At 44.2% G+C, this 25,316-nt stretch overlaps 2 protein-coding genes and 2 long non-coding RNA genes across 7 annotated transcripts in view; 2 read left to right on the top strand and 2 right to left on the bottom strand.

Moving 5' to 3' along the window:
- Positions 1 to 293: 293 nt before the first annotated feature.
- On the bottom strand, positions 294 to 3,014 carry LOC117671879 (uncharacterized). 3 transcript variants are annotated; one of them, XR_009621527.2, is made up of 3 exons: positions 2,876 to 3,014; positions 2,077 to 2,208; positions 294 to 1,595 (listed from the first exon to the last, which is right to left on the bottom strand). It is a non-coding gene; the product is annotated as an uncharacterized LOC117671879 (long non-coding RNA). The 3 variants fall into 3 exon arrangements; XR_015731162.1 differs by having other exon boundaries at positions 2,779 to 2,876; XR_009621528.2 differs by lacking the exon at positions 2,876 to 3,014 and adding an exon at positions 2,446 to 2,560.
- HOXD8 (homeobox D8) lies at positions 2,434 to 4,832 on the top strand. Its single transcript, XM_034428098.3, has 2 exons — positions 2,434 to 3,025; positions 3,885 to 4,832. The coding sequence occupies exons 1-2, from the start codon at positions 2,434 to 2,436 to the stop codon at positions 4,178 to 4,180; spliced, it is 888 nt and encodes a 295-aa protein (XP_034283989.2). The 3' UTR covers positions 4,181 to 4,832.
- A 4,747-nt stretch (positions 4,833 to 9,579) lies between these two features.
- LOC117671884 (uncharacterized) lies at positions 9,580 to 11,304 on the bottom strand. Its single transcript, XR_004593040.3, has 2 exons — positions 11,165 to 11,304; positions 9,580 to 10,207 (listed from the first exon to the last, which is right to left on the bottom strand). It is a non-coding gene; the product is annotated as an uncharacterized LOC117671884 (long non-coding RNA).
- A 62-nt stretch (positions 11,305 to 11,366) lies between these two features.
- The window catches only part of HOXD3 (homeobox D3), a 55,697-nt gene continuing 41,747 nt past the window's right edge, over positions 11,367 to 25,316 (top strand). The window contains exon 1 of one of the 2 annotated variants that reach the window (XM_034427984.3): positions 11,367 to 11,613. The gene's annotated coding sequence lies outside the window, so the exon portion shown is untranslated. Of the gene's footprint in view, positions 11,614 to 12,468; positions 12,580 to 25,316 lie in introns of those variants that run through there. The other variant, XM_034427991.3, reaches the window with a different exon arrangement.

Here is a 25,316-nt window from a genome sequence, read left to right on the forward strand (position 1 = left end):
AGACCTAGCAGGGGTAGCCCCGGAGTCCCAGAAGAAGCCAAATGGTAAACCACTCCTGTCTCCTGCTAAGAAAACTGCTCAAATGTGTCCATGAAGTGACCCAGAGCCCAGCTTGACTTTTTTCATTCCTGGAAATATACAGGGTGACTGGAAGACAAATAAGGCCTTCTGTGTGTGTGAGGATGGAAAAAAAGTCTCAAGACAATCCAAAATCTGTTTTGCTATGTTGCCAATAGTCTCACATTTAATATCTTTGCTGTATGAGAGTTCAGAATAAAAACACAGACACAGAGTTTAAAAAGAGACATTTATTTGAAAGCGAGGCCCATGACAATGGCTAATCAAAAGAAACAATACTTATATGTTAACAGGGCTCAGATCCTCTCCCACTCCACCCGAAAGAAGACATACATGGTAGATACAAGCTGGTGGAAATCTTTTAATGATTTAATGCTGAGCTGGGGGATCTGACTTTATGGCTTGCTCTGTGCGGGCTGAGTGTTGGGGCAGAATTTCTCGTACCACTGCTGTCTGCCATGCCAGACTCCCAAATCAAGGATTTGAATCTGGCCCGGACGGCCCTAAAACAAATGCCTTCTGCGGGTTCTGTTTTCTTGCCTGGCCACCACACCTTTTCCACCGAGAGCTCTCCGTTGGCTGGGAAGTTGCTAGGGCCTACAATTTAAGAAGTCTCAGCTGGGCAGGAAGGTTTAGAAAAATTTCTCTGATCTTTCTCTCGCTGGAGTTTCACCACTCCTTGCCTGCTTGCCCGCCGGGAGGTTCCCCCAAGACTCTTGGTCCGATTCAGGGTCCAGAGACGTGCTTTGGGCCAAAGACACAATCACCAAACCACCTTCGGCTCTGCTTTGGAAAGGCAGCTGTTGAGAGAGAGAGAGAGAGATACAGGCCGGATTCGGCTGTTCCCCGACTTTGTGCCGCCTCTCCTGGGGAAACATTTCCCCCCACCTCCTCTGCCGCACCCCCCTTAATGGGGGTGATGTTCACTTGCTTGGCTGGGCTAATGACGCCCGCCGATGGGGAAATTGTGGAAAGCGTATTCATGGGCATGATTGCCATTAAGGGCCAATGAACCCGGGAGCTGCAGCACTGCGTCAAGGGGAAATGGGCATCGCATTTGCCCGCGGCCTTCCCAGTCCCACTGCATCTGCCGTCCTCACTCTCCTCCCCCGCTTGGTGGGCTTCACTTTTCTGCGCTTTCCTCCTCTGACCCAGGCTATCCTAGCAACCCCATCACAAACATCCCAATTCGGCCCAGAATACCTAGGCCCGAGCCACCAATATATTTTCAAGGGCGACTAACATGGCCTCGAAGACATGTGTGGTGGTGGGATACCACAAGTCCCTCCGTCCCCTGGTGCCCTCTCTGTCGCCCTGGTCCCTTGTGGGGTTCTCGTGCCTTTTGAGGGACCCCGCTTCGACAAAAGCGCCGGCCCAGGGAATTGGATCCGCCTCTCCTAACAGGCGAGGTTTTGGGTTTTTCTGGGAAGCTGGGCGAGGCCGTTTGATCCGGAAGCAGAAGTCCTCTTCCCTATCCAGGCTGGCCACCACTTTGCACATGTCCAGAGGCACGGCTCCTGAAAGAAACAACTTCGCTGAAGGGCTATAATAACCTTAACATAGATCACAACCACAGCACAATCCTGAGCGATCTCTGCCCCCCAGCACTACCCTTCTGTAGCCAATCCCAAAGGTTGTCTTGTCTCCCCAGAAGTCCTACGGGCCTTCTCCACTCGGTCGCTTCTCCTCCTCCTCCTCCTCCTCCCCCCCCGCCGGAGATCCTCGGCGTAGTCCGCGCTCTGCCTTTCCCCTCCAGCCCCTCCAGCGCTCTGCTTTATCTGCCCTTGATCGCTGCCCGCTCGCGCTTTTTGCGCTCAGGCCTCGCAGCGTGGAGAGCCCGGCGCTCACCAAGGGGCGGGCTGCGGGGTGGGCAGAGAATAGAGGCTGCTTGCCAGGGGCATCGAGGGGGCTACTGTAGGAAGGAGGGCAGGCGGGCTCCGATTCCGGTTCTCTCCCTCCACTCCCCCAGCCCCCCCCCCCCACACACACACTCCATACTTAGTCTGGGGCTTGGTTGTGGCCTCCGGAGGCTGAGCGCGCCAAGCCAAGCCAAGCCGCTCTCCTGCCTTGCCCTGAACTCTGGCCCCTGTGAGTGAGTGTGTGGCGGCGGGACGGCTGGTTGGTGTGTGCCTAATAGGAAATAGTAAAAGCAGTGAGGCAGGTCAGTCGGCCAGCGATCACGGCCCGGCTCTGCTCCACGCCGCCAGCTCGTCCGCGAAGGAAGGCAGCCGCCGGAGCAGCCTGGCCTAGCCGCTGGGTTATCCGGGCGGCGGCTGCGCAGGCCTCGGTTGGTGGCGGCGGGCGCTGCTGCTGCTGTTGCGGCTGGCGGCGCCTCCGCTCGCCCCCCGCCCACCGATGAGCTCCTACTTTGTCAATCCGCTGTACTCCAAGTACAAGGCGGCGGCAGGAGGGGGCGAGCCGCCCATCAATCCCGCTTACTACGACTGTCACTTTGCGCCCGCCGCCGCCGCCGCCGCCGCCGCCCTGCTCTACGAGAACAGCGCTGCAGCCGCCGCGGCCGCCGCCGCTGCAGCCGCGGCCGCCGCCTCAGGCTACCCCCCTGCGCCGTCGGCTCCTGGGCCCGGCCCGGCCGTCAGCGGCGCGGACTACTTCCATCCTTCTCCCCACGCTCCTCTTCCTCCTCCCCACTCGCAGCAGCAGCAGCAGCAGCACCTGGCCGGGGGGAGCCCCTCGCCTTACCAGCCTCCCCCGCCTCCCCCGCCTCCTTTGCAAGCCCCCTGCTCCGGCCTGCCTTGTTCAGCGGAGCCGACCAAGTTTTACGGATACGATAACTTACAACGACCGACGATTTTTACGACACACCAAGAGGCCGAGCTGCTTCAGTATCCCGACTGTAAATCGTCCTGTGCTAATATTGGCGAGGAACCAAGGCCCTTAAATCAGAGCGCGTCTCCTTCTCCAGTGTTTCCCTGGATGAGACCACAAGGTTGGACCCAAACTGATTCCCTTTATTCTTCCCGTTCCCTTTCTCGGCGGCGGCGAAGTAACTTCTTCCTTCTTTCCTTTCCTTTCTTTTCCTTTCCTTTCTTTTCCTTTCCTTTCCTTTCCCTCACTTTTCTTTCTTTTTCTTTCTCTCTCTCTTTCTCTCTCTCTCTCTCTCTCTCTCTCTCTTTCGTTCGTTCGTTCGTTCTTTCTCTTTCTTTCCTTTCCTTTCCTTTCTGTCTGTCTCTCTCTCCTTTCTCTCTGTTTTTTCTTTCTTTCTGTTACTTTTTTCTCTCTCTTTTCTTTTCTTTTCTTTCCCTCTTAAACTAAGCTGCCAGTTTTACCACCAATCCCCTTTTTCTTTCTTTCGTTCTCCTTTTACAGTTACATTATACTGTAATATTGTTGTTATAGTGATAATTCCTTGTTAACAACACACTCGGTACAATTGTTTCTGACAATATTAGGATTTCTTAAAAACGCCCAAACCACAAATGATTTGAATTGTGGCATTAAAACGATATTTTGAAAGAAACAAGAACAAACCAGAGAATATTTCAGATGTTATGCCGAGTGTTACTGCGTTTGGATCACGTACGGTACACTCAGAGTACTTGGATTTATAGCGACTTAATTCACTTTGTTAGTTGTAACTGAGGAAGAGATTTGAATAAATAGCCAGAGCTCATGCTTTGTGCGCTGGAAAATAATTTGTTCAACATACTTTACTCTCTGGGGCAGGAAAGCTAAAAGCGCTGGGGCTGCGAGCCAAGCTGCTGCTTTTAGTTGTTTTGTTTCCTGGTTTATTATTTTTTTCTTTCTTTCCTTTTGTAAAGAAACGCTGTGGTTTTTGTTTCCAACAGCAGCTCCCGGGAGGCGGAGAGGGAGGCAAACCTACAGCCGTTTCCAGACTTTGGAGCTGGAAAAGGAGTTCCTGTTTAACCCCTACCTGACCAGGAAAAGAAGGATCGAGGTCTCCCACGCGCTAGGACTGACCGAGCGGCAGGTCAAGATCTGGTTCCAGAACCGGAGGATGAAATGGAAAAAAGAGAACAACAAGGACAAGTTCCCTGCCACTCGGCAAGAGGGGAAGGAAGGAGAGGTCAAAAGGGAAGCCGACAGAGACCTCGAAGGACAAGCCTCGGGCCCGGCAAATTAAACTCTTCCTCTTCCTCCTGCTGCTGCTGCTGGGAACCTTGGCCAAAGACTTTGGGGCATCAACGGATAGAGGGGCCAGGTGCTTGTCTTGGTCTCTGCCACGTCCATCATGATTGGGACTAATCTCAAGGCACCTTTTGTTGTCTTTGAAACTACCTTTTGACATTTCTGGGCTAGATGAGAGTTAGGCTTTTGTTTCTGCACTGGGCCGCCTTCTTAGTTCGATTCCTATATGGCTACTGCTGCTGCACTTTCTACATTTTTTATTGTCTTTCTTTCCTTCCTTCCTTCCTCCTTTCCTTCCTTCCTTCCTTCCTTCCCTCCCCCCCCCAATTTCCCTTGGCCTTTGATACTAAAAAGGGTAGCAGTTTTTTACCTACAGATTTTTACTGGGGATTTATGTTTTCCTACAAGGACGGAATGTCCGGCCTCTCTTATTATATTTTAAGAATCAAAGCAGCTAAGTGCACTTCTTTCAATCGCTTCAAATTCTTCAGTTCCCCCTTCTTTCTCCTAAACTAAGTTAATTAACAAAGGAAATAATTTGTGGGCCGATGAGGGAGATAAGGAAATATTTTAATTTTAAACACTGATTTTTTTTTCATTATCGATAATCAAAATAATAATAAAAAAATCCGACGTGTTATTTATGACCCGGCTTCTTCCTTCGTATTTTCCTTCGTCTATCACAGAAAGTAGCTCAAGGCAAGCGGGCAAACTACGGAGGCATTTGGGCCCCGTTTCTCCGAAGGGTCCTCGAAAGCGCTTTGTTCCGGGACCCCCTTCCAGCGTTCCTTGCCCTCCTCTTTGGAAAAGCTGAGCCTGACCCGAGATCCGAGCCGTGAGCCCAGCGCCTGCGACAGGAAATCGAAGCCCCTTCCTTCCCTTCCTTAACCCGCGTGTTTTGGGAGGAAGGCGAAGCCCGTTTTGTTTCACACGGCCCTGCTTCAGGTAAACGCGTCTCGCTGTGCTGTACGCTGGAAAGAACGGCTAGATTAGTAGTCAGTTGAAGGCAACAGAGTATTAAGGCAGCCAGGCTTCTGTCCGGCAGGCCGCGGAGCCCCCACTGTAAACGCAAAGCCTCCTAGATTCCTGCCGGATACGCGAGTGCGAAGATCAGCTTCCGATTGATTTTCATGGGATTTCAAAGCAAGCGCCGATTTCCTCTGGTTTGGGAGAGGGAGTGAAAAGCCGACAAACCAAGGCTGACTTCCTCTCAAAAACCGTGGACTGCCGAGACCCTTCTTTATAACACCTAATGTTGCTTCTGCACCAGTCTGCTGTTGAGAATGGCTATTGTATATTCTCATCTCCATTGTTGAGAATGGACGTTGTACATTCTCGTGCATATTGTCGAGAATGAATATTGTCTATTCTCATATTGCTGAGAATAAATAGTGTGTATTCTCACATATTGTTGAGAAGGAATGTGGGCGTATAAATTTAAATGCACGCTTCTTTCTTTCTCTTTCTCGCCAGTAAAAGAGCCCTTGTAACATTTAGGCTTATTCAAGGTTAGTTGATGTGGCCATGCCTTACTCAATGAACACAATGTTCTGCCTTTGCATGACCCGCTGGGCTGCTTTTACTAATAACACATTTGACTAAAATGAGGTTGGCTAGTTTGTGCTCACATATTCACCACCACCACAAGTTCTGACCAGATCTTCTTGAAGACAGAATGTTGGATTTTGGTATCTGGAAAAGGAAGTCTAGTTATACATCCAGTATGCTATCCACATACAATCTATCAAACTTGCAATGCACATATGTGTTGTTGTTGTTTTTACCGTTCAGGGTGAAATAGAAGCTTCATTATAAATATGAATCTTATTCAGTTTTCATATTAATAACACAATTCCAAATATCAGTTATTTCCTATTTATAAACAGTTGCCTTCTGACTAGTTAGTCTGCTGGGATTATCTTTAATCTGGGTATTTCCAAGATTACTTATTCCCTATATATATATATGCGTGTGTGTATGTGTATATGTATGTATGTGTGTGTGTGTGTGTGTGTGTACACACACACACACACACACACACACACACACACACACACACACACATATATATATATATATATATATATATATATATATATATATATATATATATATATATATATATTTGTCTATGTAAGTTTTCACGGGTATATATGTGTGTATAGTTAATATTTCGGGTTTCTTCCCCTGTAATTGTGGATATATCCCTAAAAGGGTAGAAGAGACATTTGGACAGAATCTCATCTGCCATCATCAGGCTTATGTGAGGAGTCTTTTGCAAAAGAAACCCGAAATATTAACTATACACACACACACGCGCGCGCACACACACACACACACATATACACACATATATATATACACACACACATGCATAAATATTATATAAATATATAAAAATATATGTGTGTATATGTGTGTGTGTGTATGCTGCCCTCAGTCATTCTGGCTATTAGGCATGATCTGCTGGGATTATCTTCATTTTGGGAGTGGTGCTTTCATTTGGATCGATTGGTGTATCTTCTTTCTTTTCTTCCTGTAAATAGCAGTCCAAGCATGCTGGTCTATATCTAGGAAGATATGGAGATGTTCAGAAGCCTGGTTGCGGAATCAGAAACAAAGGAAAGTTGAGGAGGCGGTCCTAGCAACAGCAAGGACATTCCTACATACCTTCTCCCTGAAAGCCTTACAACAGGCTCCTCAGAGGGACCAATATGGTGGGATCCTTGTATTGCAGTGTGAAAGGGAGAGACTAGTTTACCTAAAACCACCTAAAGAATTCTGGAATAACTGGGCCAAGATTTGAAGGTGGTTTATGTTGAAGATGGCAACAAGATTCTGCAGCTCAGGCTCTTTAACTACCATGCTGTTACCGTAACTAAGATGCAAACTGCAGTTAGTAACAATTAAGCTCACAGGTCTGTAGCAACCCCAGATCTCATAGAAAGAGAGAAACCTCTTTAAGCACCTTCAGCGAACTTTACTCTATGCTGGAGCCACTGTGTGTGTGTCATGTTTGTAGATAATAGGTAGAGTAGAAGGTTCATAGATTCCTCCACAATTTGCTTAAATCTCTGGTGAATTCATTTCCTCTTCCTCGTCTATTTAGAAAATGGACTGAGTTTGCTTGTGTGCATGTATTGCTTATTTATTTTTATGTATTTGTATCCGCCTTTATTATTTTTACAAATGACTCTGCCCCCAAATTTACAATTTACAACAGAATTACTGAGCGGGATTAGCCTGCTACCCTGTTTTTTCTGGTTTGTAAACTTGTATACAGCTGTTTTATTTTACATTCTTTTCTCTGGTATAATTCTCCCCACTCACCTGTGGGGAGATCCACCCTCTCCACGATACAAGTAAGACATATAAAACAGCACCTTTTCATATCTATGGCCATTCTTATCCTACCAGCTCCATTTATTTCAATGAAATTGTGTGATGTAGTCCAAACTAGCACTTACAGCCTTTAATGAGGAGTTGTTTTTTTTCCCCACATCGCCCAACGAAGAAACCATTAGTATTCTCTTGACAATTTTAAACAGGATGCTTTTCCGCCTTAAAAATGCAGCTAAGCTAAACAAAGAGCTTTCTCCATCAAGAAGCCCCTGGTTGATTGTGGTTCAGAAGGCTGTCATCTGAACCGCATCTGAGCTTTCATTTCACAGCTCCAAGATAATTGTTTAGAATTGTGCTTCCCCAAGCAATTCACAGCCCTGTCTTTGGAATTCCTGCACCTATCGACCCCAGCTGGCAGTGGGGAATAAGGGTGTCATCCACTGTATCTAAAAATCAGTAGTTGAAAGGGACAGGTTTACAACTGACCAGTACATAGAGAGCAGCATTCCATACAGTGAATTAGGGTTACATCTTTTTGAAACCAAGAACAAACTAGCCCATAAGAGTCTTGTTCTTGTTGCACTGCTAACCAAGATATTTTTTTAAAAAAGAAGTCTTCTTTCTCTTCTTTTCTTTCCTTCCTTCCTCCCTCCCAACCCAAAGGTCAGAAGTCCCCCCAAATGCTAAAAGGCAAGCAGAGAACAGTCTCTGGCAACCTTTGCGATATGGTATTGGGAGCTTTTTGAAAATTTAGAAACTGAGGACCTTCCTCCTGTGAATCACCTCCAACAGCATTTCTACCACTTCAGAGCTGCTTTTTCGTAACTTGTGTATAGAAGCTCTTCCCCCCCACCCCCAACCATATAATTCTCTTTTCTTTTAAGAAATCTCGTTTGGGCTTGAATGAACACACAGTTGTTGAATGTTGCACACACAGAGTTCTTTGCTCTATAGACTATCTGCTGAACCATTAGCCTAGCTAGTCTCTTTCTTGGATCCAAAGGAGTCCCTCCCTGCCTGAAACACACCCCCACCCTATATTTTCAGCATTACAGTAGCAGACTGGGAGCTCATCCACGTGAAGGGTCTGCGGCAAAAACTGCAAAGCAGACGATTTGGTGCAGGAATTTGCATAAATGCGGCAAAACGCCTTGCTGGTCATACTGCCCTTAACTTATACAGATTAAGTCTAGGGAAGCAGCCCAAAAACCTGGCAAAGGAGAAAGTGCATTTGTTCTAAGTATACATATTAAACAATGAACAGTCTGTAGTATTATATTTTTAATTGTTCTAAATTAGTATTGTATTTTGTAAGTCATCCAAAGTCCACTGGAGCGGATGTCTATATTAAATCTAAAAAGAATAATAAAAAAATAGAGATGAAGTATTTCTTGCTGGAGGAAAGCAAGACTTGGCTGAATGTTACAATGCAGGCTTTGTACAAGTACAGCTTCCTCAGAAGTTAAGTCTTGAAAGATTAGGTGGAACTTACTTCCAGATGAATATAAGCATGCAAGCAAGATTGTTTCTAAAGTTTATAGAATCAATGGGGGAAGGGGGCAGATGTGTCTGTGTTGGATTTTGGAGATTTCATACAACCGGCAGCACCTTAACTGAAGGAGACACCCATTTTTTTCCAAGTTGAACAAAGAGAGTGCCTCACTTTTAGGCAAAGCTAGTTCAAAATTAAACTAGGATGCTTTGAATGAGGAAAGCACTATTCTTTGTTGTTCTTTTGCTAACTGTAAAGTGTTATTTTTCTATAAAGCATTCTATAGTAAAAATCACCCCCAAAGCTGGGCTTCCTCTTCTTGGCAAGTCTAAAAATTGGCATCAAAAGAAACACCGCCCTTTGTGTCCTTTTTTTGAAGGCAGCAGCCATTTTGGAAGCAGAGACTATATAGTCCTTCAAGGTGACACATCTGCATTTTAAACATTGAAACTGAATCTATTTGTGTTACTGATTTGGGAGCAAAACCCAAGTGGGCAGGAACTTACTTGCCAGGATGGCCGCTTCCGTTCTACAGCCCACTTCATAAACCAACTCCACAATATGACCCATAAATGTTTATTTCATACAACTTCACACAGAGAGAGAAAGCATGAATGGGTTTACAACAAGAGGCAAAAACATTTATTACAGCGAATTTCACTTGTTTGCTTTTCTGGATCTAGGGCAGTGAAAATAATGATTTCTTTCGCTTCCCTTTCCAGCCTTAACATCTTCCTTAGAAGAAAGTCTTGTTGATTTCAGTCCTACTTTATGTCCACATAAAAATAGTCATTTCCAACAACTAATTAAGGTTTCATTTTTTAGGGATGTTTTGTTTTGTTTTTCTTCTTGAAAAGAATCATGTACCAACCTGTCAACAATTGCAGTCAACAATTGCTAAAACAGCACTCAAAGCAACAAGATTTAGGCAATGGCGATTTTTTTAAAAAAGAGGGATTTTGAGTGGCTAATACCCTAAGAAAGAATAGAGGAACAAGTCATTGTGGCGAGTCCTATATCCAGATTCAGCTGAGCTTTGGAAAGCCAGTGGTTTCCCTTTTCTGACTTTTTTTTTTTTTTTTTTTAGCAATTCTGGGTGCATTCATTCTTCCTTCTTTGGTGTTCCGCACTTCTCCATGCTGCAAGGCTACTGGATCCCCACAAAGCCTATCTGGAGAAAGCCATTTTCTGCAACCAGAGAGAGAGTCATGAGAACCTGTGATTTTTATTTCTTTCCCCCAAGAAAGTTGCTTTAGGTGCCACTGCTAGTGGTAACCCTTTCTCAAGGAGGGGGCCCTGCTCTTGCCCGAACACCAATTTCCAACACTGTGCTCCAAATAGATAGATAGATAGATAGATAGATAGATAGATAGATAGATAGATAGATAGATAGATAGATAGATAGATAGATGATAGAGTAGTTTTAATGTGAAGGATCTTCCACATTTGGAAAACGGGACAAAAAAGGGTTAGAACGGAGCAGGCCGTGTTTCTACCTTGACAGGCCTGCTAGAGCCGCCTGGCCAGAAAGGGAGGGCGACTGGGCTTTCTGTCCCGCGCTAAGGAGACAGAAAGCCTCGCCTGGCACACAAGGCGAGGGATCCCGCCGCTTCCAACTGGGCCTGAATGAGAAAAATCCAGTATAGAAGGAGACTCCTCTACAAGCTTGGCTCTACAGACCTCCCTCTGGCTTCCCTCCCTCTTCCTAAACTGCGTAATTCAAGGCCCAGTCAGCAGCCACTCTCTCAGGCCTCGGACGCGGTTCTGGTGGAGCTGGGAGCAGGAAAGCGCAATGGCGGGAGCAGGCCAGAGAGAGAGAGGGAGAGGGAGAGAAAGCGGAAAACAGTACTCTACTGGGGGTGGGGTGGGGGGTGGGGGCAGCTGCAGCGGCCTGAGCTAAAAAAAAAAAATCCGCAAGGAATTGCAGTAAATTCCTTTTTGTTTGAAGAAAATTTACAGCTCGGTAATAGAGCTTTTACGACCGACTTGGGCACGTCATTGGCTGCGCCTGGTCATGTGCGAGCGCTGCTGGCTCTCCGGGCCCTCTTTCCCCCCCTCCCCTCTCCCCCCTCTGCCTGATTTCCCTGGCGAATTTCACCCCTGCATTCTCCTTTCCCAGCGCCTCGACCCCCGTCTTTTCCCAACCTTTGTCTCCGATGTGTGGCGCATTCCGGCTGGCTAGGCTCGGCGATCCGACCGAACCGGGGAAGGCTGGTTGGTTTTTTTGTGGGGGTTTTGTTTTTGGTTTTGCAAGCCGCCGTCCCCAACGCTCCCCCTGCCTGCAGCCAGTCCGCTCTCCTCGCCTTTGCCACCCCTGGACGAGGCGCGGAGTGCGGGCAAGACGGGTGGGCGGGGAACGGCGGCGGCTGGGGGTGGCGGGAGGGCGGCGAGCCTAGCCAGCGGGGCAGCTTGTTTAGTCCTGGCCACAAAACCCCCCTTTCCTTCACGCCCTACCTGCCTGCCTGCCTGCCTGCCTGCCTGGCGCCTGCCGCTCTTCAGGTTATAACTGGACTCGGCTCCCGACCGAAGGCGCCTTGCAATGGATTACAGGGATGCGCCCGGATTCCTCGCCGCTCCACCCTGGCAGCGATCGGGTAAGGAAGTCCTTTCGTTTTCATTTCTGACTCTCGCCGCGGGGACTTCCCCTTCGGCGCTGGAGACGCCGCTCCAGAAGTCATAAAAGAAAGTGGAAGAGGTTGTGGGGGGGGAGCCCGACAGAGCAAGCGCCCACCCTGCGTTTAGTAAGTAGTAGTAGTAGTAGAGCACTCCCAGAGAGGAAAAAAGGGAGAGGTGAGGTCCTGCTCCTTTTGTGCCCACCTGCCTGCCCCATACGGAGGCTCCCCCGGCCCCTTCAGACCCACCTGAGCCTCTCTCCCCGACGGCTTTGTGAAGTGCGCTGAGCCTCGGAGAAGCTCGAAAAGGAAAACAAAAAAAAAAACCTATCAACGGGCAAATCCACAAAGAACCAGAGCGATTCCAGCAAAAAGAAAGAGAAAGGGAGAGGGAAGGAAGGAAGGAAGGAAGGAAGGAAGGAAGGAAGGAAGGAAGGAAGAAAGAAAGAAAGAAAGAAAGAAAGAAAGAAAGAAAGAAAGAAAGAAAGAAAGAAAGAAAGAAAGAAAGAAAGAAAGAAAGAAAGAAAGAGAAAGAAAACAGCCCTCACTGAATTCCCTCCTCTGCGGTTTCCTCTCTTTCACACCCCCTCTTCCCCATTTTAGAACACTCCCCCCCTTAATGTTTGGTCTACTAATCGTAGAATTCCAGCGTCTAATGAGCAACAGGTGGCTCTCCTTCCTTCCCTCCCTCCCTTCCTCCCTCCCTCCCTTCCTCCCTCCCTGTCTCATCCGGGTCCCTAAGAAGGCGCAAACCTGAGGTGCGGCTTGCACCCAGGTTTGCTGCAGGGTGATTGCGCTTCATGCGCCAGCCAGAGAGGTCCTGTGGCAGCTTAGGTGCGGGAATCCCACCGACTGAGTAAACGTCTCTTTTCGATCGGAGTAGCCGCGCCGAGATGTCTCGACAGCTCGACCCTTCCTTCTCTCGCAAGGCAGAAAACGACAGCCCAGGTTCGCGTTAAATTTCTGGTTGCTTTTGGAGGGCGAGGGGGTGGGTTGGGGGGCGTTCATAAGATTCTCTCCAGACCGTGTTCCGATGCTGACAATTCCTGGCCACTTTTAAAAATGGGGATCTTGTTTCTTTTTCTTTCTTTCTTTCTTTCTTTTTTTTTTTGCTTTCTCGCTTGAAGGAGTGTATTTTAAGCAGAGCAATTAAACTGTTCTTTAGTATACAGTCCTGCAAATCTGATCTGCACTGAAAATCTAAATAGATTTCAATGGTAAAGTGCAATGGGGAAAATGGCACAGGTATGAATGATATCCATTATGGTCATCTAAAAAATGGAGTACACATATTTAGGATTCAGACATTACTAATGCGTTATACAGCCTATGGCTAACTGAATGAACTGTGGGTGGGTGTGTATATGCATGCATTGGAGGATCTGTTGTGTTCATAATAACAGCAGAATGGATTTTTTTTCCAGCTATATTCCTGATATGTGTAAGTAAGTTATTTCAGTAAGGCTTGTTGCTAAATAAATATAGGTAAGATTGCAGACAATATATTGTATTTGCCCAATAATGTTATTGTCTTTTACTTTTTAAACAATTCATTCTTTGCAATGTACGATAGTTTCTGCATTGTTGCCTGGGTAAGGAAAAATGTTTTGCTTTTCTATATATTCCTAAATAAAATTAATATAGTTCCCCAAAGTCTGTTATTTATTATCTCATTGAAAAACAAATGTGCATAATGTAATTGCTAGAATTATATTATTTCTGAATTTATATACAAATACTGTATTATAAAATGTTTAATGGTTCAATAACCAACTAGAGTGATAGGAATAATCCTCTTTTTTGGAGTTTTTGCTGAAAAAATATAAAGTGTTTAATTTTGTCCTTCTCTTGAATTATTAAAAGGGAATGTATATTCAGTTGAATGTATATTTTTAATTACTTTTGTAGAACATCACTTTCTAAATATTAGCAACCATTCTAGATGGAAGAATAAAACATCATTAAAAACTCTAGTCCAAACTGCAAGGTGATTATAGGATTACTGCATATCGTAATGGCTCCCATTTATATCTGAGATTGGCAAAGCATTACAAACAATAATATTCATCTGTGATTAGGGAAGTCCGCCCACTTTTTCTTCTGCTATACAACATCTCTCCTCCCCCATAACTCTAGCCATTAGAATTGAGTTTAGTGTAGCTGCATTGATGACACAATACACACCTTAGCTAGAGGTATTTAGGATTTAATTCCTGAAATCTTATTGTTTGCATCCCATTTCGCAGTGGGGTTTTTCAGCTGGAAATCTGTCTCAATCCACAACCCAATTAAGATTAGTACTTAGATAAAAGTAATTCTTCTTATCTATATAAATTTAGGGGATAGAAAGAGACTATATTGGGATACATAATACAAACTAATTAATAGGCTGACAAGACTCTGGATCAAATTCCTGCTTCTGGACATGTCCCTCCAGTGGAAGAAATTCCATTGGTTTCAGGCCAATCTCCCCCCCCCTCCTTTTTTTAAAGTAGTTAGCAAATATCTTTGAGATGGCTTGATTCTTCACAGAAAATATGGTATTTGTTAGCTGGAAAGAATGCAACCAGACTCCTTCTGATTTTAAGTTCCATTAAGAAATGCCCAAAATTGTACAAATGTATCTCTTAGGGTCCAGTGCTGTTCAGCCCTATTCATTTTTCAAAGAAAATTTATAACATTCACATATTAACAAAATGAAGCCTTGCTAATCAAGCAAAAAATAGAAAAAATAGTTTCATCAGATGCCTAAAATTAAAATATGAAAAATGGGGAGAAGAGCCACATCAAAGTGTAAAGGGTAATTTGTATGGCATAAAACCACTCATTCTTGATGATCATATCCTTGCAGATGTTTTGTATGGGAAGCAAGGAGGGAGAAAATAACACTTAAACCACTAGTTGTGTGTATATTAATCGTAGTCCTGCAAGATGAGTGTGTGTGTGTGTGTGTGTTCACACATACATACACACATATTCATTCATTCGTTTCATGGCTTCTTGTTGAATTGCTTTGTGTTTGTGTGATTTCTGATAGAAATGTATTTCTGGTGGGCTGTTTTATGAGATCCTGGAGCTGGGATGGGGGGGGGAGGTGGGAGGTGGGAGAGAGATTCGGAACAAAGACAGTATTTCACTCCTTGGTTGGCAGGCAGCTGTTAAAGGTATTTACAGCTCTACTGCATTGCGGCACTGAATGCAGCTACAGCGAGTGTTAGAGCTAAAAAACAGGAAGTGAAGGGGGGGAGGAGTCGCCATAAACGCTTCATTTGGTCGGTGGGGTACAAGATAGAAAAATACACCCACCCAGAGATAATAAGAGAACATTAAAACACTTTGCATTGTGAAAACTGCTTCTTTCCTAACGAGGAGTTATATTCAAATTGGTACTTATACAGTAATTGGGATAGGAGAGAGAGTATTTCCTCCCCCCCTTTCCATTATCTTCTAAAGAGGAAGCAGCACGAGGGGGCAAACTACCCACAATAAAACAAATGTGAATAGGAGGACGTTCATTTGTGTTCCTAACTTGGGGGGGACAGAATTAAAGGAAAACCAGGATGGTTTTGAGGAGAGGAAATCGGGCACTAGGCTCAGTTCTTTGTAATTAATGCTGGGACTTTCCTTCCTTGGAAGCACTTTGTTGCTTCCCAAGTTGTCTGTTGTGTTCCACATTTTTGGATAGTTTCACACCTTGCTCTTAGATGAAGCTTGCTGCTTGACGGAACATTGCCCTCTGGTTCTCAAATCGCAATAAACCATAAAACCTGGTTTAGGTGTCCTGTTCAATGATGGCTTTGTTTGCCCACGACTCGCACAAAGCCGAACACCTGGCTTAGCACAATGTATGAAGCCAACTGTTCAAGGCAAGTTTGGTTTCTTGAATGGTCAAGACATCTAGGAAGCAAATTAACAAAAATCCTCCCAAAATGACTTAGTAAGGGGCAAAATAATAATCTCTAATGGTGTTATGCCCACCACATTTCAAAGCTTTCCAGTGGAGTCCAGGCAATTGTGAGGATGGCATTCAAGATACAGACCCTCTGCAGTCCTCTGCAGGGGTGGGGAATCTGTGGCCCTCTAGCTGCTGTTGAACCACAATTCTCAGCAACCCTTGCTAGCACTGCTAATTATGGGGGATGCTGGGAATTGCAGTTCAACAAATGTGGCAGACCATTGGTTCCCTTTTCTTATATAGTATTGTAAGGGGTGGGCGGAACAAACGAGTGTATCATAACTAGACAGGATTAGGTTTACACTGGATTTAGGAACATTTATGAGAATGAAATGGGAACAAGTACCAAACTGGTTCCAATAATAGATGCATTGGAACCAGAAAGGCTTATTGTAGGAAATTTGATTCCTTTCACCTTGGTATCTTTGATAGATGTTCCTTTTTAAAAAAGGAGCCCATCCCAATCTGCCTCAGACATTGACTAAGTGACAAGATTTCCTTCATTTGAACAAAGGTAAAGAACACCCAGTGGCTGGCACCTATGGTTCGAGATCAGGAGACCCAGATTCAAATTCTGACCAGTCCTGGAGGGCCAATTCCTATGTTTCCTTAGTCCCACAATATCTATACAGGGTTGTTGTGAGAACAAAAGGAAAGGCACAACAAGAGAGCTGCGTATTGCCTTGAGCTCTTTAAATGGAAGGCACGTTTGGATTGGGAAACGCTGCACAAAGGAAAACATCACCGAAGCCCAGAATTCGATGTCTCGACTCGCTCCACAAAAAGCGAGAAGACCAGTTCAGTGCATTGGAAAAGGGGCCAACCACGACTGGCCCCTTTCTCTTGCCTTTTATTTGCTTTCTCCCCCAAGCCGGTCCTGCGGGCGTGCCTCAGTGTCCCCTTTGCCGTCTCTTAAGCAAATCGCCTTGGCCATCCCACCCAAGGCAACAAAGCAGCTCAGCCCCGCGTTTCCTTCTCCGATCTCTGCTGGGCGAAGCGATTCCAAAGGGGAAGGGGAAGAGTCCTGCGGGTACCGAGTCAAGAGCCATCCCTTCTTGTCCAACCTTGCAGGCGGGCACTTTTTGAACGAAAACAGGGGTGGGGGTGGGGGTTAGGAATTGCCCTTGAGGTTGGAGGCCGCTGCCCTGCGGAGACACTTCCGCGGCGATGCTCAAGGGGGCGCCCTTCTTGCTTTCGGAGGGGACCGTATAATGCCTGGTGGCAGGCGAATATGGGGAATGTGGGTGGCATAAGCGTTCAGCTACCACTCCGATGCAAGGGAGGGGGGGGCATGACACGAACGCTGCCACACTAAGGATTGCTCGTGTCTAAGATGCCCCTCTCTCTCTTTTCTCTACCCTGTAATTCTCTACCTCTCTAAGAAATAAGTCTTCCTCGCAATAGTTGCCCTGATTTGAGTTAGGAAAGGCCTAGGCGGGAACGCCGTTTCCTTCCCAGACTCCCTAACTATTTCCCCGAAGGGATTCTTCGCCCACGCCAAGAGTTGCCAATCACCTCCCCGCCCCTCCTCCGCAAGAACGGGAGGGCGACCCGGCACCAAGGAGACCTCCCCCCCCCTCCCCACCGCCGGCCTTTTGCTCTAGGAGTCCCCTCTCTTGTCCAGGAGAAGGCGCTATAGGACAAGCCTGCAGCGCCTGGGCCTGAAGCCTTGCCCTGCCCCCCCCCCCCCCCGAGAGAGCAGGAGCCACTGTGGCCTGGCTCGACCACCGGTCCCGGGATCACGCTGACCGCAAGGGCAAAAGCAGCAGCAGCTCCTCAAGGGAGCGCTGCGCAGCCGGCCATAGAAACGGCGCTCTTCGGAGCCCTGGCTTCTTAAAGAAGCGCGACGCCGGCATCTCCCCCCAAATAATCCCATCCGCGATGGTGGAGATGCAAGGGCCACTTAGTGATCGAATGGGGGGGGGGGAATTGGACGGAGATGGCATTTCTATTGAGCCCCTGCAGCTTCGTGCTTAAACCACCTTTGGGACGCAGTCTGCGGACCTGGGAATCCTGGGAATCGTAGTTTTATCAGAGTCTCTGTGTTCCTCAGCCTTCTCAAAAAAAAAAAAAAAATCCTACAGTTGCAGGTGTATTTCAGGGGGAAAAAATGGAGAAACCGATGCAGATAAACTGGTTTCAATCTAGTTTATATTTCTTGTACCTCATCTAGAGATATAAGGTTACCCTATGTATGCTTACTTGAAAGTAAGGCCTGTGGAACTCTGAGACTTGTTGACAAATATAGTCTCTGACTGTACACTTAAAGATGGAGTCACTAATGGTGAAAAATGATAACATGCTTGATTTGATTTGATTTGATTTAACATGTGACATGAACCCAGGAATTGTGGTTTTTATGTCACTGTATGTGGTATACAGTAATATATTCACATGATTATGAATTCAGTCAATTATGGTTTATTCAATAAAGTATACTTAAACAAGCCATGGTTTAATACCAGTAATTGGATTCAGTGCTACTGAACGTAGCCCTGCAAACTTTTATCTGCAAAGAAATATATAGGGTTGGGATCCTTACTAGAATGAATCCCAATAGCACTTGCTCCTGAGTAAACTCAAATGCATGGATTTTCCCATTTCTCTGGGTTAAGCCTTAAACTAATCTTCCAAAGAAGGATATTGGACTCATTTTGGACTCACACAGTTGTTTATCAATCAAAACATTATGAAGGTTCCTATGAAAGGATTAGGGTTATCCCATAGGAATGAATTGGGATTGAATGGGACTCTTATGCAATTAATAGCCAAGCCAGCCATATTAATAGCCTTCTCTACCTGGCATCTGAAAAGTGCATTGGGCTTTAATTTCCACTTTCACCAACCAGTGTACCCCACACCCCAAAGCATGACAATGATTGGGTTGATAATTATTATAAAACACATGTGAAGGAATTATTATTTTATTCTTTTTAAATACACACACACATTATCTTGTATAAATAAAATAATTAAAATAAATAATTAACAAATATAATAATATAATTAATATAATATAATATAATTAATATAATAATATAATATAATATAATATAATATAATATAATATAATATAATATAATATAATATAATATAATATAATATAATATAATATAATATAATATATCTCAAGGTACCAAACATGCTTCATACTTCAGCCTTTTGTTTTTTCCAGTCAGGTAGATTAGGCTGAGAGCAACTGGCCCCAAATCACCTAGCAACTTTCATGCCTAAAGGAGGCCTAGAAATCAGTTTGCTGATTTTTAGGCTAGCATCTTCACCACTACATCCAACTGACTCTTGATACTAAGAGATAAGAACAGTGTAGCTAGATTTTTTTTTTTGACCACATACAAATCTGTGTGGTTTCAGAAAAAAGGAGTGTCGGCCTCAATACAACTACCACAAAGAATCTTAATCATACTATATTTCCAGATCTTAACTAAATCAGTACCATTTAAACTACCCTCAGTCAGCCTTCTTCATTCTCAAGTACGGCCTGTTTATGTGGCTGTATAGATGAGTGTCCCTTTGTATAATGGCAAACAAGTGGTCACAGCTAGTTACTTTGGGGATCATAATCTGCCTAGACTTTGATGTTGTCCCTTTGATTGGAAACAGCAGTCATTCTTCTTAAAAAGCTTGTCTTTTGCCACAATCATCACTAGGGCAGTGGTGCAGAACCTGCACAAAAGAAGGCGATAAAAGCAAATTGCTAGCCTAACTTTCCCTCCTTCCTGTCTGTCTTCCTGCCCCAGTTCCATTCATCTGACTCTTTCAAGGTTCATCTTCCACTGTCATGACACAAGTACTTGCCCTAGCTTGAACTTCCCCACTATTTAGTCAACCTCTCATTTCACCACTTCCCTTTTGCTAGTAAGTAACTGTCACAGGTGAAATGGATAGGTCACTGCCCTCCTATCAAATATCTAATTTCTATCCCCTTCATGTTTCCACATTTCTTTATAATACTGTACCTAGAATTATACAGCCCATACTGATTCATTGAGATGAGAGAAAGACAGAGTTTGGATTTGCACAATTTAATTTTTATTTTTCTAGGATGTTGCGATGCCAAACAGGTGTAAGAAAACAAAGGTAAACATTTTCTTATCTCCATGAAAAACTATACATCTGCATCTGAGTTTATCTAGGATTTTAACATTAACCAGAAAATTGTTAAACTGTTGGCAGTCTTCTGGTACTTTTGCTGATTTCTTACAAAACACTTTTTTTGGGGGTATCTTTAAGTCAATATTGACTCCTAGCAACTGCAGGAATTGCTGTTTCCTTAGCAAGATTTCAGAAAACCATTGCCTGATTCCTAGGGCTGAGAGAGAGAGACTGGCCCAAGGTCATCCAACTGGCTTTGTAGGACTAGAACTCATGGTCTCCTGGTTTCTAGCTTGGTAGCTTAACCACTACAGGTATCCCTTAACTTACAACCCAGTGGTGGGTTTCAAATTTTTTTACTACCGGTTCTGTGGGCATGGCTTGGTGGGCGTGGCATGGCTTGGTGGGTGTGGCAGGGGAAGGATACTGAAAAATCTCCATTCCCTCCCCAATCCAGGGGAAGTTTATTGCAAAAGCCCCATTTCCTCCCGATCAGCTGGGACTTGGGAGGCACAGAAGAGATGGGGGCGGGGCCAATCAGAATTTTTACTACTGGTTCTCCGAACTATTCAAAATTTCCGCTACTGATTCTCCAGAACTGGTCAGAACCTGCTGAAACCCACCTCTGCTACAACCACAACACAAAGCCCAAAGTTTCTGTTGTTAAGGGAGACATTTGTTAAGTGAGTTTTTTCCCTATGACTTTTCTTCCACTGTTGTTAAGTGAATCTCTGCAATTGTTAAGTTAGTGATACAGTTGATAAGTGAATCTGGCTTCCCCATTGACGTTGTTTGCCACATGACCCTGGCACACTGCAACCGTCATAAATATGAGCCAGTTGCCAAGCATCTGAATTTTGATCACATGACCATGGGGGTGTTGCGATGGTTTTAAGTATGAAAAACAGTCATAACTTTTTTCAGTATTGTTGTGACTTCGAATGGTCATTAAACTAATGCTTGTAAGTTGAGGACTCCCTACACATCAAACTGACTCTTACAAATCACCTAGAAATGTACCAAGATATCCCTTTTTATCTACTGATTGAAGAAAGCTGTACCTATCTTTTTTGACAGCCAAGTGAAAATACCATCATCAGAGTTCTATTAACTCTGATTTCTTATGATGGAAGAATTCTGTTTGAATACTTTTCTCAAAATTAGCTATCTTCCACATGAGTTGGGCTGAACACCAATCACCTACGGCTAGTAAGTGAATTTAGAACTTTCTATATGAAACATCTGGAGCATTAGGCTGGAAGAACATTGCTGGGCACCATAAGAGAAGAAGTCCTGCTATGAATAGAAACCAATAAACAAACCTCCTTCAGTTTGGTGTCTTCAGGAAGTTCCAGGTTTTAATTTCTCTGACCAAAAGGAACAAATATTTATGTCAAGTATGAGTAGTCTGGCAAGTTTCTTCCTGGGTTAATTTCTAGTTCTTGGAGTGATAAATAGCTTTGTAAATGTTAGCTGTTTCTAACAGAATGCTATTGGCTACAAAAGCGCATTACATATTTCTTGCTTTTGATCAAAGATGCACATTTGGTCAAGGCATCCTCATGGATACAAACAAAATTTGGTTCCAGTTCATCACAATTGTTGGGAAGGACCTAAGGAAGGTAGAAAGGAAAATTCTATTTTAAGGAAACCTTGACTAACCCATTGATATTTATTTCAGTGGGTTAGTTGGGGTTTCCTTAAAAATAGGGTAGATTGAAAGAAAGGCAACTTCAGCAGATTGGACACTAGTTGGGTAGGAGACCACCAGAAAATTTAGGCTAAACTGGCAAGCTGAAAGAAGTTCCTGGAAGATGCAATGGCAACCACTTCTTTGACATTGCCTAAAAAACCTACATGGACCCATGGAATTGCCAGAAATTGAATCTTACTCTGGCAAGTCTTTATATTTAACAGGCAGCCTCAGCTTATCTGATAAATGGGTATCTATCTAAGATAGGATGAAAATTTTAAAAGTAGGTGGGTGGGTGAACATCTAAAAAGGAATGCAGTAGTACAGATTTAAGTATGAAGACATTTGATGTCTTTACTTGAGCCCCAGACTGGATGATCAACAGATTTCCCAGTAGGGGGAGATCCAAAAGCATGGAATACAAGAAGCAATTGGACTTTTTCCCAAGAAAATGTTACAGTGCCTCTTAACACAGTGTCCTCCAGATATATTGGAGCCAGCCTTCCTCAGGTGAACATCAATCACATTTTCTGGGATGGCAGTTCAAAGATCTTGAGGTCCCCCATGGTGGGAAAAACGCTTTTCTTTCACAGGAGAAAAAGAGCCCCTATATTTTCTCTTTCTAGAATTTGCCTTCCCAAATACTTGGTATATCAGTTTATCAATTTGATTTTGACTTAGTCTCTTGATCAAAGGACTATGTGTGTGTTTGGCTTCCCTGCTGGAACTGCTCTCTCCCATGCCTTTACCTTCTTGGGAAGACTTTCCAATTGCTTTGAACAGAGCCCTTTAAAAAAAACAAAACCCTCCCATTTTCCACCTGAGAACATTCTGCTTCCCCTTACTAATGATGCATTCCTGACCACATTAATGAAAAGCCACATCATCTGTTCCTCCAGCCCATTTGCTTTATTTCCTACCTATATGATTTTGGAATATTAAACTGTCTGTAATTTCCCTGGGAGGCATTTATCCTGAAATGTGTGGATTACCACAAAGAACCTGATTTCTCTTTTTTTTAAGGCCTTGATGTTTTGAGAAATAAACAGGTCATTGACTATGCCATTTCCAGCATGATCCAATGCGAGTGTAATTTTGTTTAGTATAACCCTCGTAATTTGTTTCCAAATACCATTCATCATGCCTTCCATAGGAAGTTTCTGAATTGGATTGCCATTCTGTGCAATTGGAAAAACACTCCCTCCCTCCCTCCCATCCATCCATCCATCCATCCATCCATCCATCCATCCATCCATCCATCGCAGAACAACCCAGATTAGGTTAGGCTAAATTCTTTTGTTCATTTGCCCTGACAACTGGAACAGCCTCATTTTACCCCAGCCCATAATTGAAACAGTCTTATATTTTTATTTGGAGCATTAGAATAAACAGATCTCACTCCCTACAATAGTTGATCATTTTCCTATTTCAGATTTCAAGTACCACTCACCCTTCTTTGTGGATATTCAAACTAATATCTGCGTAAAAGGGGACCTTCAAATAGAACCTGGTGATTCTATTTGAAGAACCACCAGGGGACCTTCAAATGGGCCTGGTGGCTCAGCAGACTAAAAAGCATCGTGATTAACATCAGCTGTCTGCAATTACTGTAAGTTCGAATCTCACCAGGCTCAAGGTTGACTTAGCCTTCCATCCTTTCTAAGGTAGGTAAATTGAGGACCCAGTGGGGGCAATAAGCTGACTTTGTATAAATATACAAAAGTATGAAGGTTATTGCTTAACGCATTGTAAGCTGCCCTGAGTCTCCGGAGAAGGGCGGCATATAAATCATTTTTTTTTTTTAAAAAGAACATCCCTATCTGTTCTTGACTTCTGCCTGCCCTGTTACTATCCAGATGTGCAACAGTGCTGGTCCTTATAGTCCATGGGTGTTAAACTCGCAGCGTAATGTCGAAAAGGGAAAAACACTAAGTATATTAGTATATTTATATCTACATTTTTTATACTTTGTACTTAACAAGGTCAAACTCAAAATACAAAAAGGTATTTCACAGAATCTCTTAGAAACTTCTTCCATTGTAAACTGGTAATGATGAAAAATGCTTGAAAGTGGTTATGTGTCTTTAATTATATTTGTTAGGCTATGGATTATTTTAGAAGATGACCTGAGTCCTAGTTGTTTTGGGGCAATACCTCCTGTAATACATTACTATTGGCATAGAGATATTACTATATCTTTGGAAAGCCAATGATTAAGCTCTGGCTCTAGAAACCAGGATACAGTGAATCCTAGTCCTGCCTTAGGCATGAAAGCCAGCTGTGTGACTTTGAGCCAATTACTCTCTCTCAGCCCAATCTACTTTACAGGGTCATTATTGTGGGGAAAATAGGAGAAGGAAACATTTTGACATTTTTCCCTTTGCGGAACTTGGGTGGTCGTGGCCTGCATATGATGCATCTGGCCCTCAGGCCGCCAGTTTGACACTCCTGTAATATAGTCTGTCTGAATGGTTTCCTCATCTGGCTTTTCTACTATGCTTTCTTTCATACAACCAGTGGCAAAGCAACCTGGTGTTCACATTACAAAATAAATGAAGCCAATCTGAATTTGTTGTACAGCTACACAATTTTGGGTGATAATTAATGGTGTTGTGCAACTCTTCAAATTGGGATTCTGATTTTTAAAAAATTAGTTTATCTGCCCTCCTGCCTCATCTTTCCATAACCCAGTTGGTCATTTTTCAAATTTAAAAGTAACTCATATTGAGAGAAGTAGCCCATGAAAACCTGGCTCCCCCCAAAAAATTAGTTTTTACAGATTTTTAAAATGTAATTGTGTAGCATCAAACAAGTTGCAATCCACAGGAGTTGCACACACAGTCTCCAATACTGTGTGCAACAATAGCAATAGCATTTAGACTTATATACCACTTTACAGTTCTTTGCAGCCCTCTCTAAGAGGCTTATAGAGTCAGCCTATTGCCCTCAACAATCTGGGTCCTCATTTTACCGACCCCGGAAGGATGGAAGGCTGAGTCAACGTTGAGCCTGGTGAGACTGGAACTGCCAAATTGCAGGGAGCTGGCAGGTAGCAAAAGTAGCTTGCAGTACTGCACTCTAACCACTGCACCACCATGGCTCAAATAGAGTTCTGGTCACTCTTCCCATACATTTTTGGAAACCTGGAGAGAAATTGTATTCAAACACAGCAAGGATGAATATAGCTGATGAATATAAAAAGAACTCAGGAAAGCCAGCAACGAGAGGATAAATGCTGGGAGAGGAATGGCAGCAGCCTGATTGAGCTGTGACCCAAGGAACAATCATGCCCATACGTATCAACAGGCCCAAACATATTTTTCTCATGCATGGAGCAGATCACCTAATCTACCCAAGGTAACAGTAGGCAAAGCATGTTACACGCCTTTGGACTCTGGTGGGACTGCGTGGATCAAGATGGAATTTTAAAAACAAACAAACTGTGAAGTTATTCAATTCATATGCTAGAGACAGCAAGGGACTCAATCAGGAAGACAACACTGGTTCTCAAGGTAACATGATAGCAATAGGAATAGTACTTAGGCTTATATACTGCTTCACAGTGCTTTACAACCTTCCCCAGTTTACAGAGTCAGCATATTGTCCCCAACAATCTCGGTCTTCATATTACCAACCTCAGAAGGATGGAAGGTTGAGTCAACCTTGAGCCGGTGAGACTTGAACTACTGGCAGTGGGCAGCCAGCAGAATTAGCCTGCAGTACCACCTTCTAACCACTGCACTACCATGGCTCTGATGCCTATCTAAATGGAAAAAAGAATCGTACTTGTGCCACAGCATCAATATGGACAAAATCTAAGACACTCCTGTCACTCTCATATGAAGTCAGGTGACCTATCATAGGTATGTGTATAGATGTTAGGTATAGGCACAGGCTCTTTCTCTTTTAGGCTTAGCCAGTTTC

Source organism: Pantherophis guttatus, chromosome 1, assembly GCF_059756535.1.
Source record: "Pantherophis guttatus breed Tessera chromosome 1, ASM5975653v1, whole genome shotgun sequence".
NCBI lineage: Eukaryota > Metazoa > Chordata > Lepidosauria > Squamata > Colubridae > Pantherophis > Pantherophis guttatus.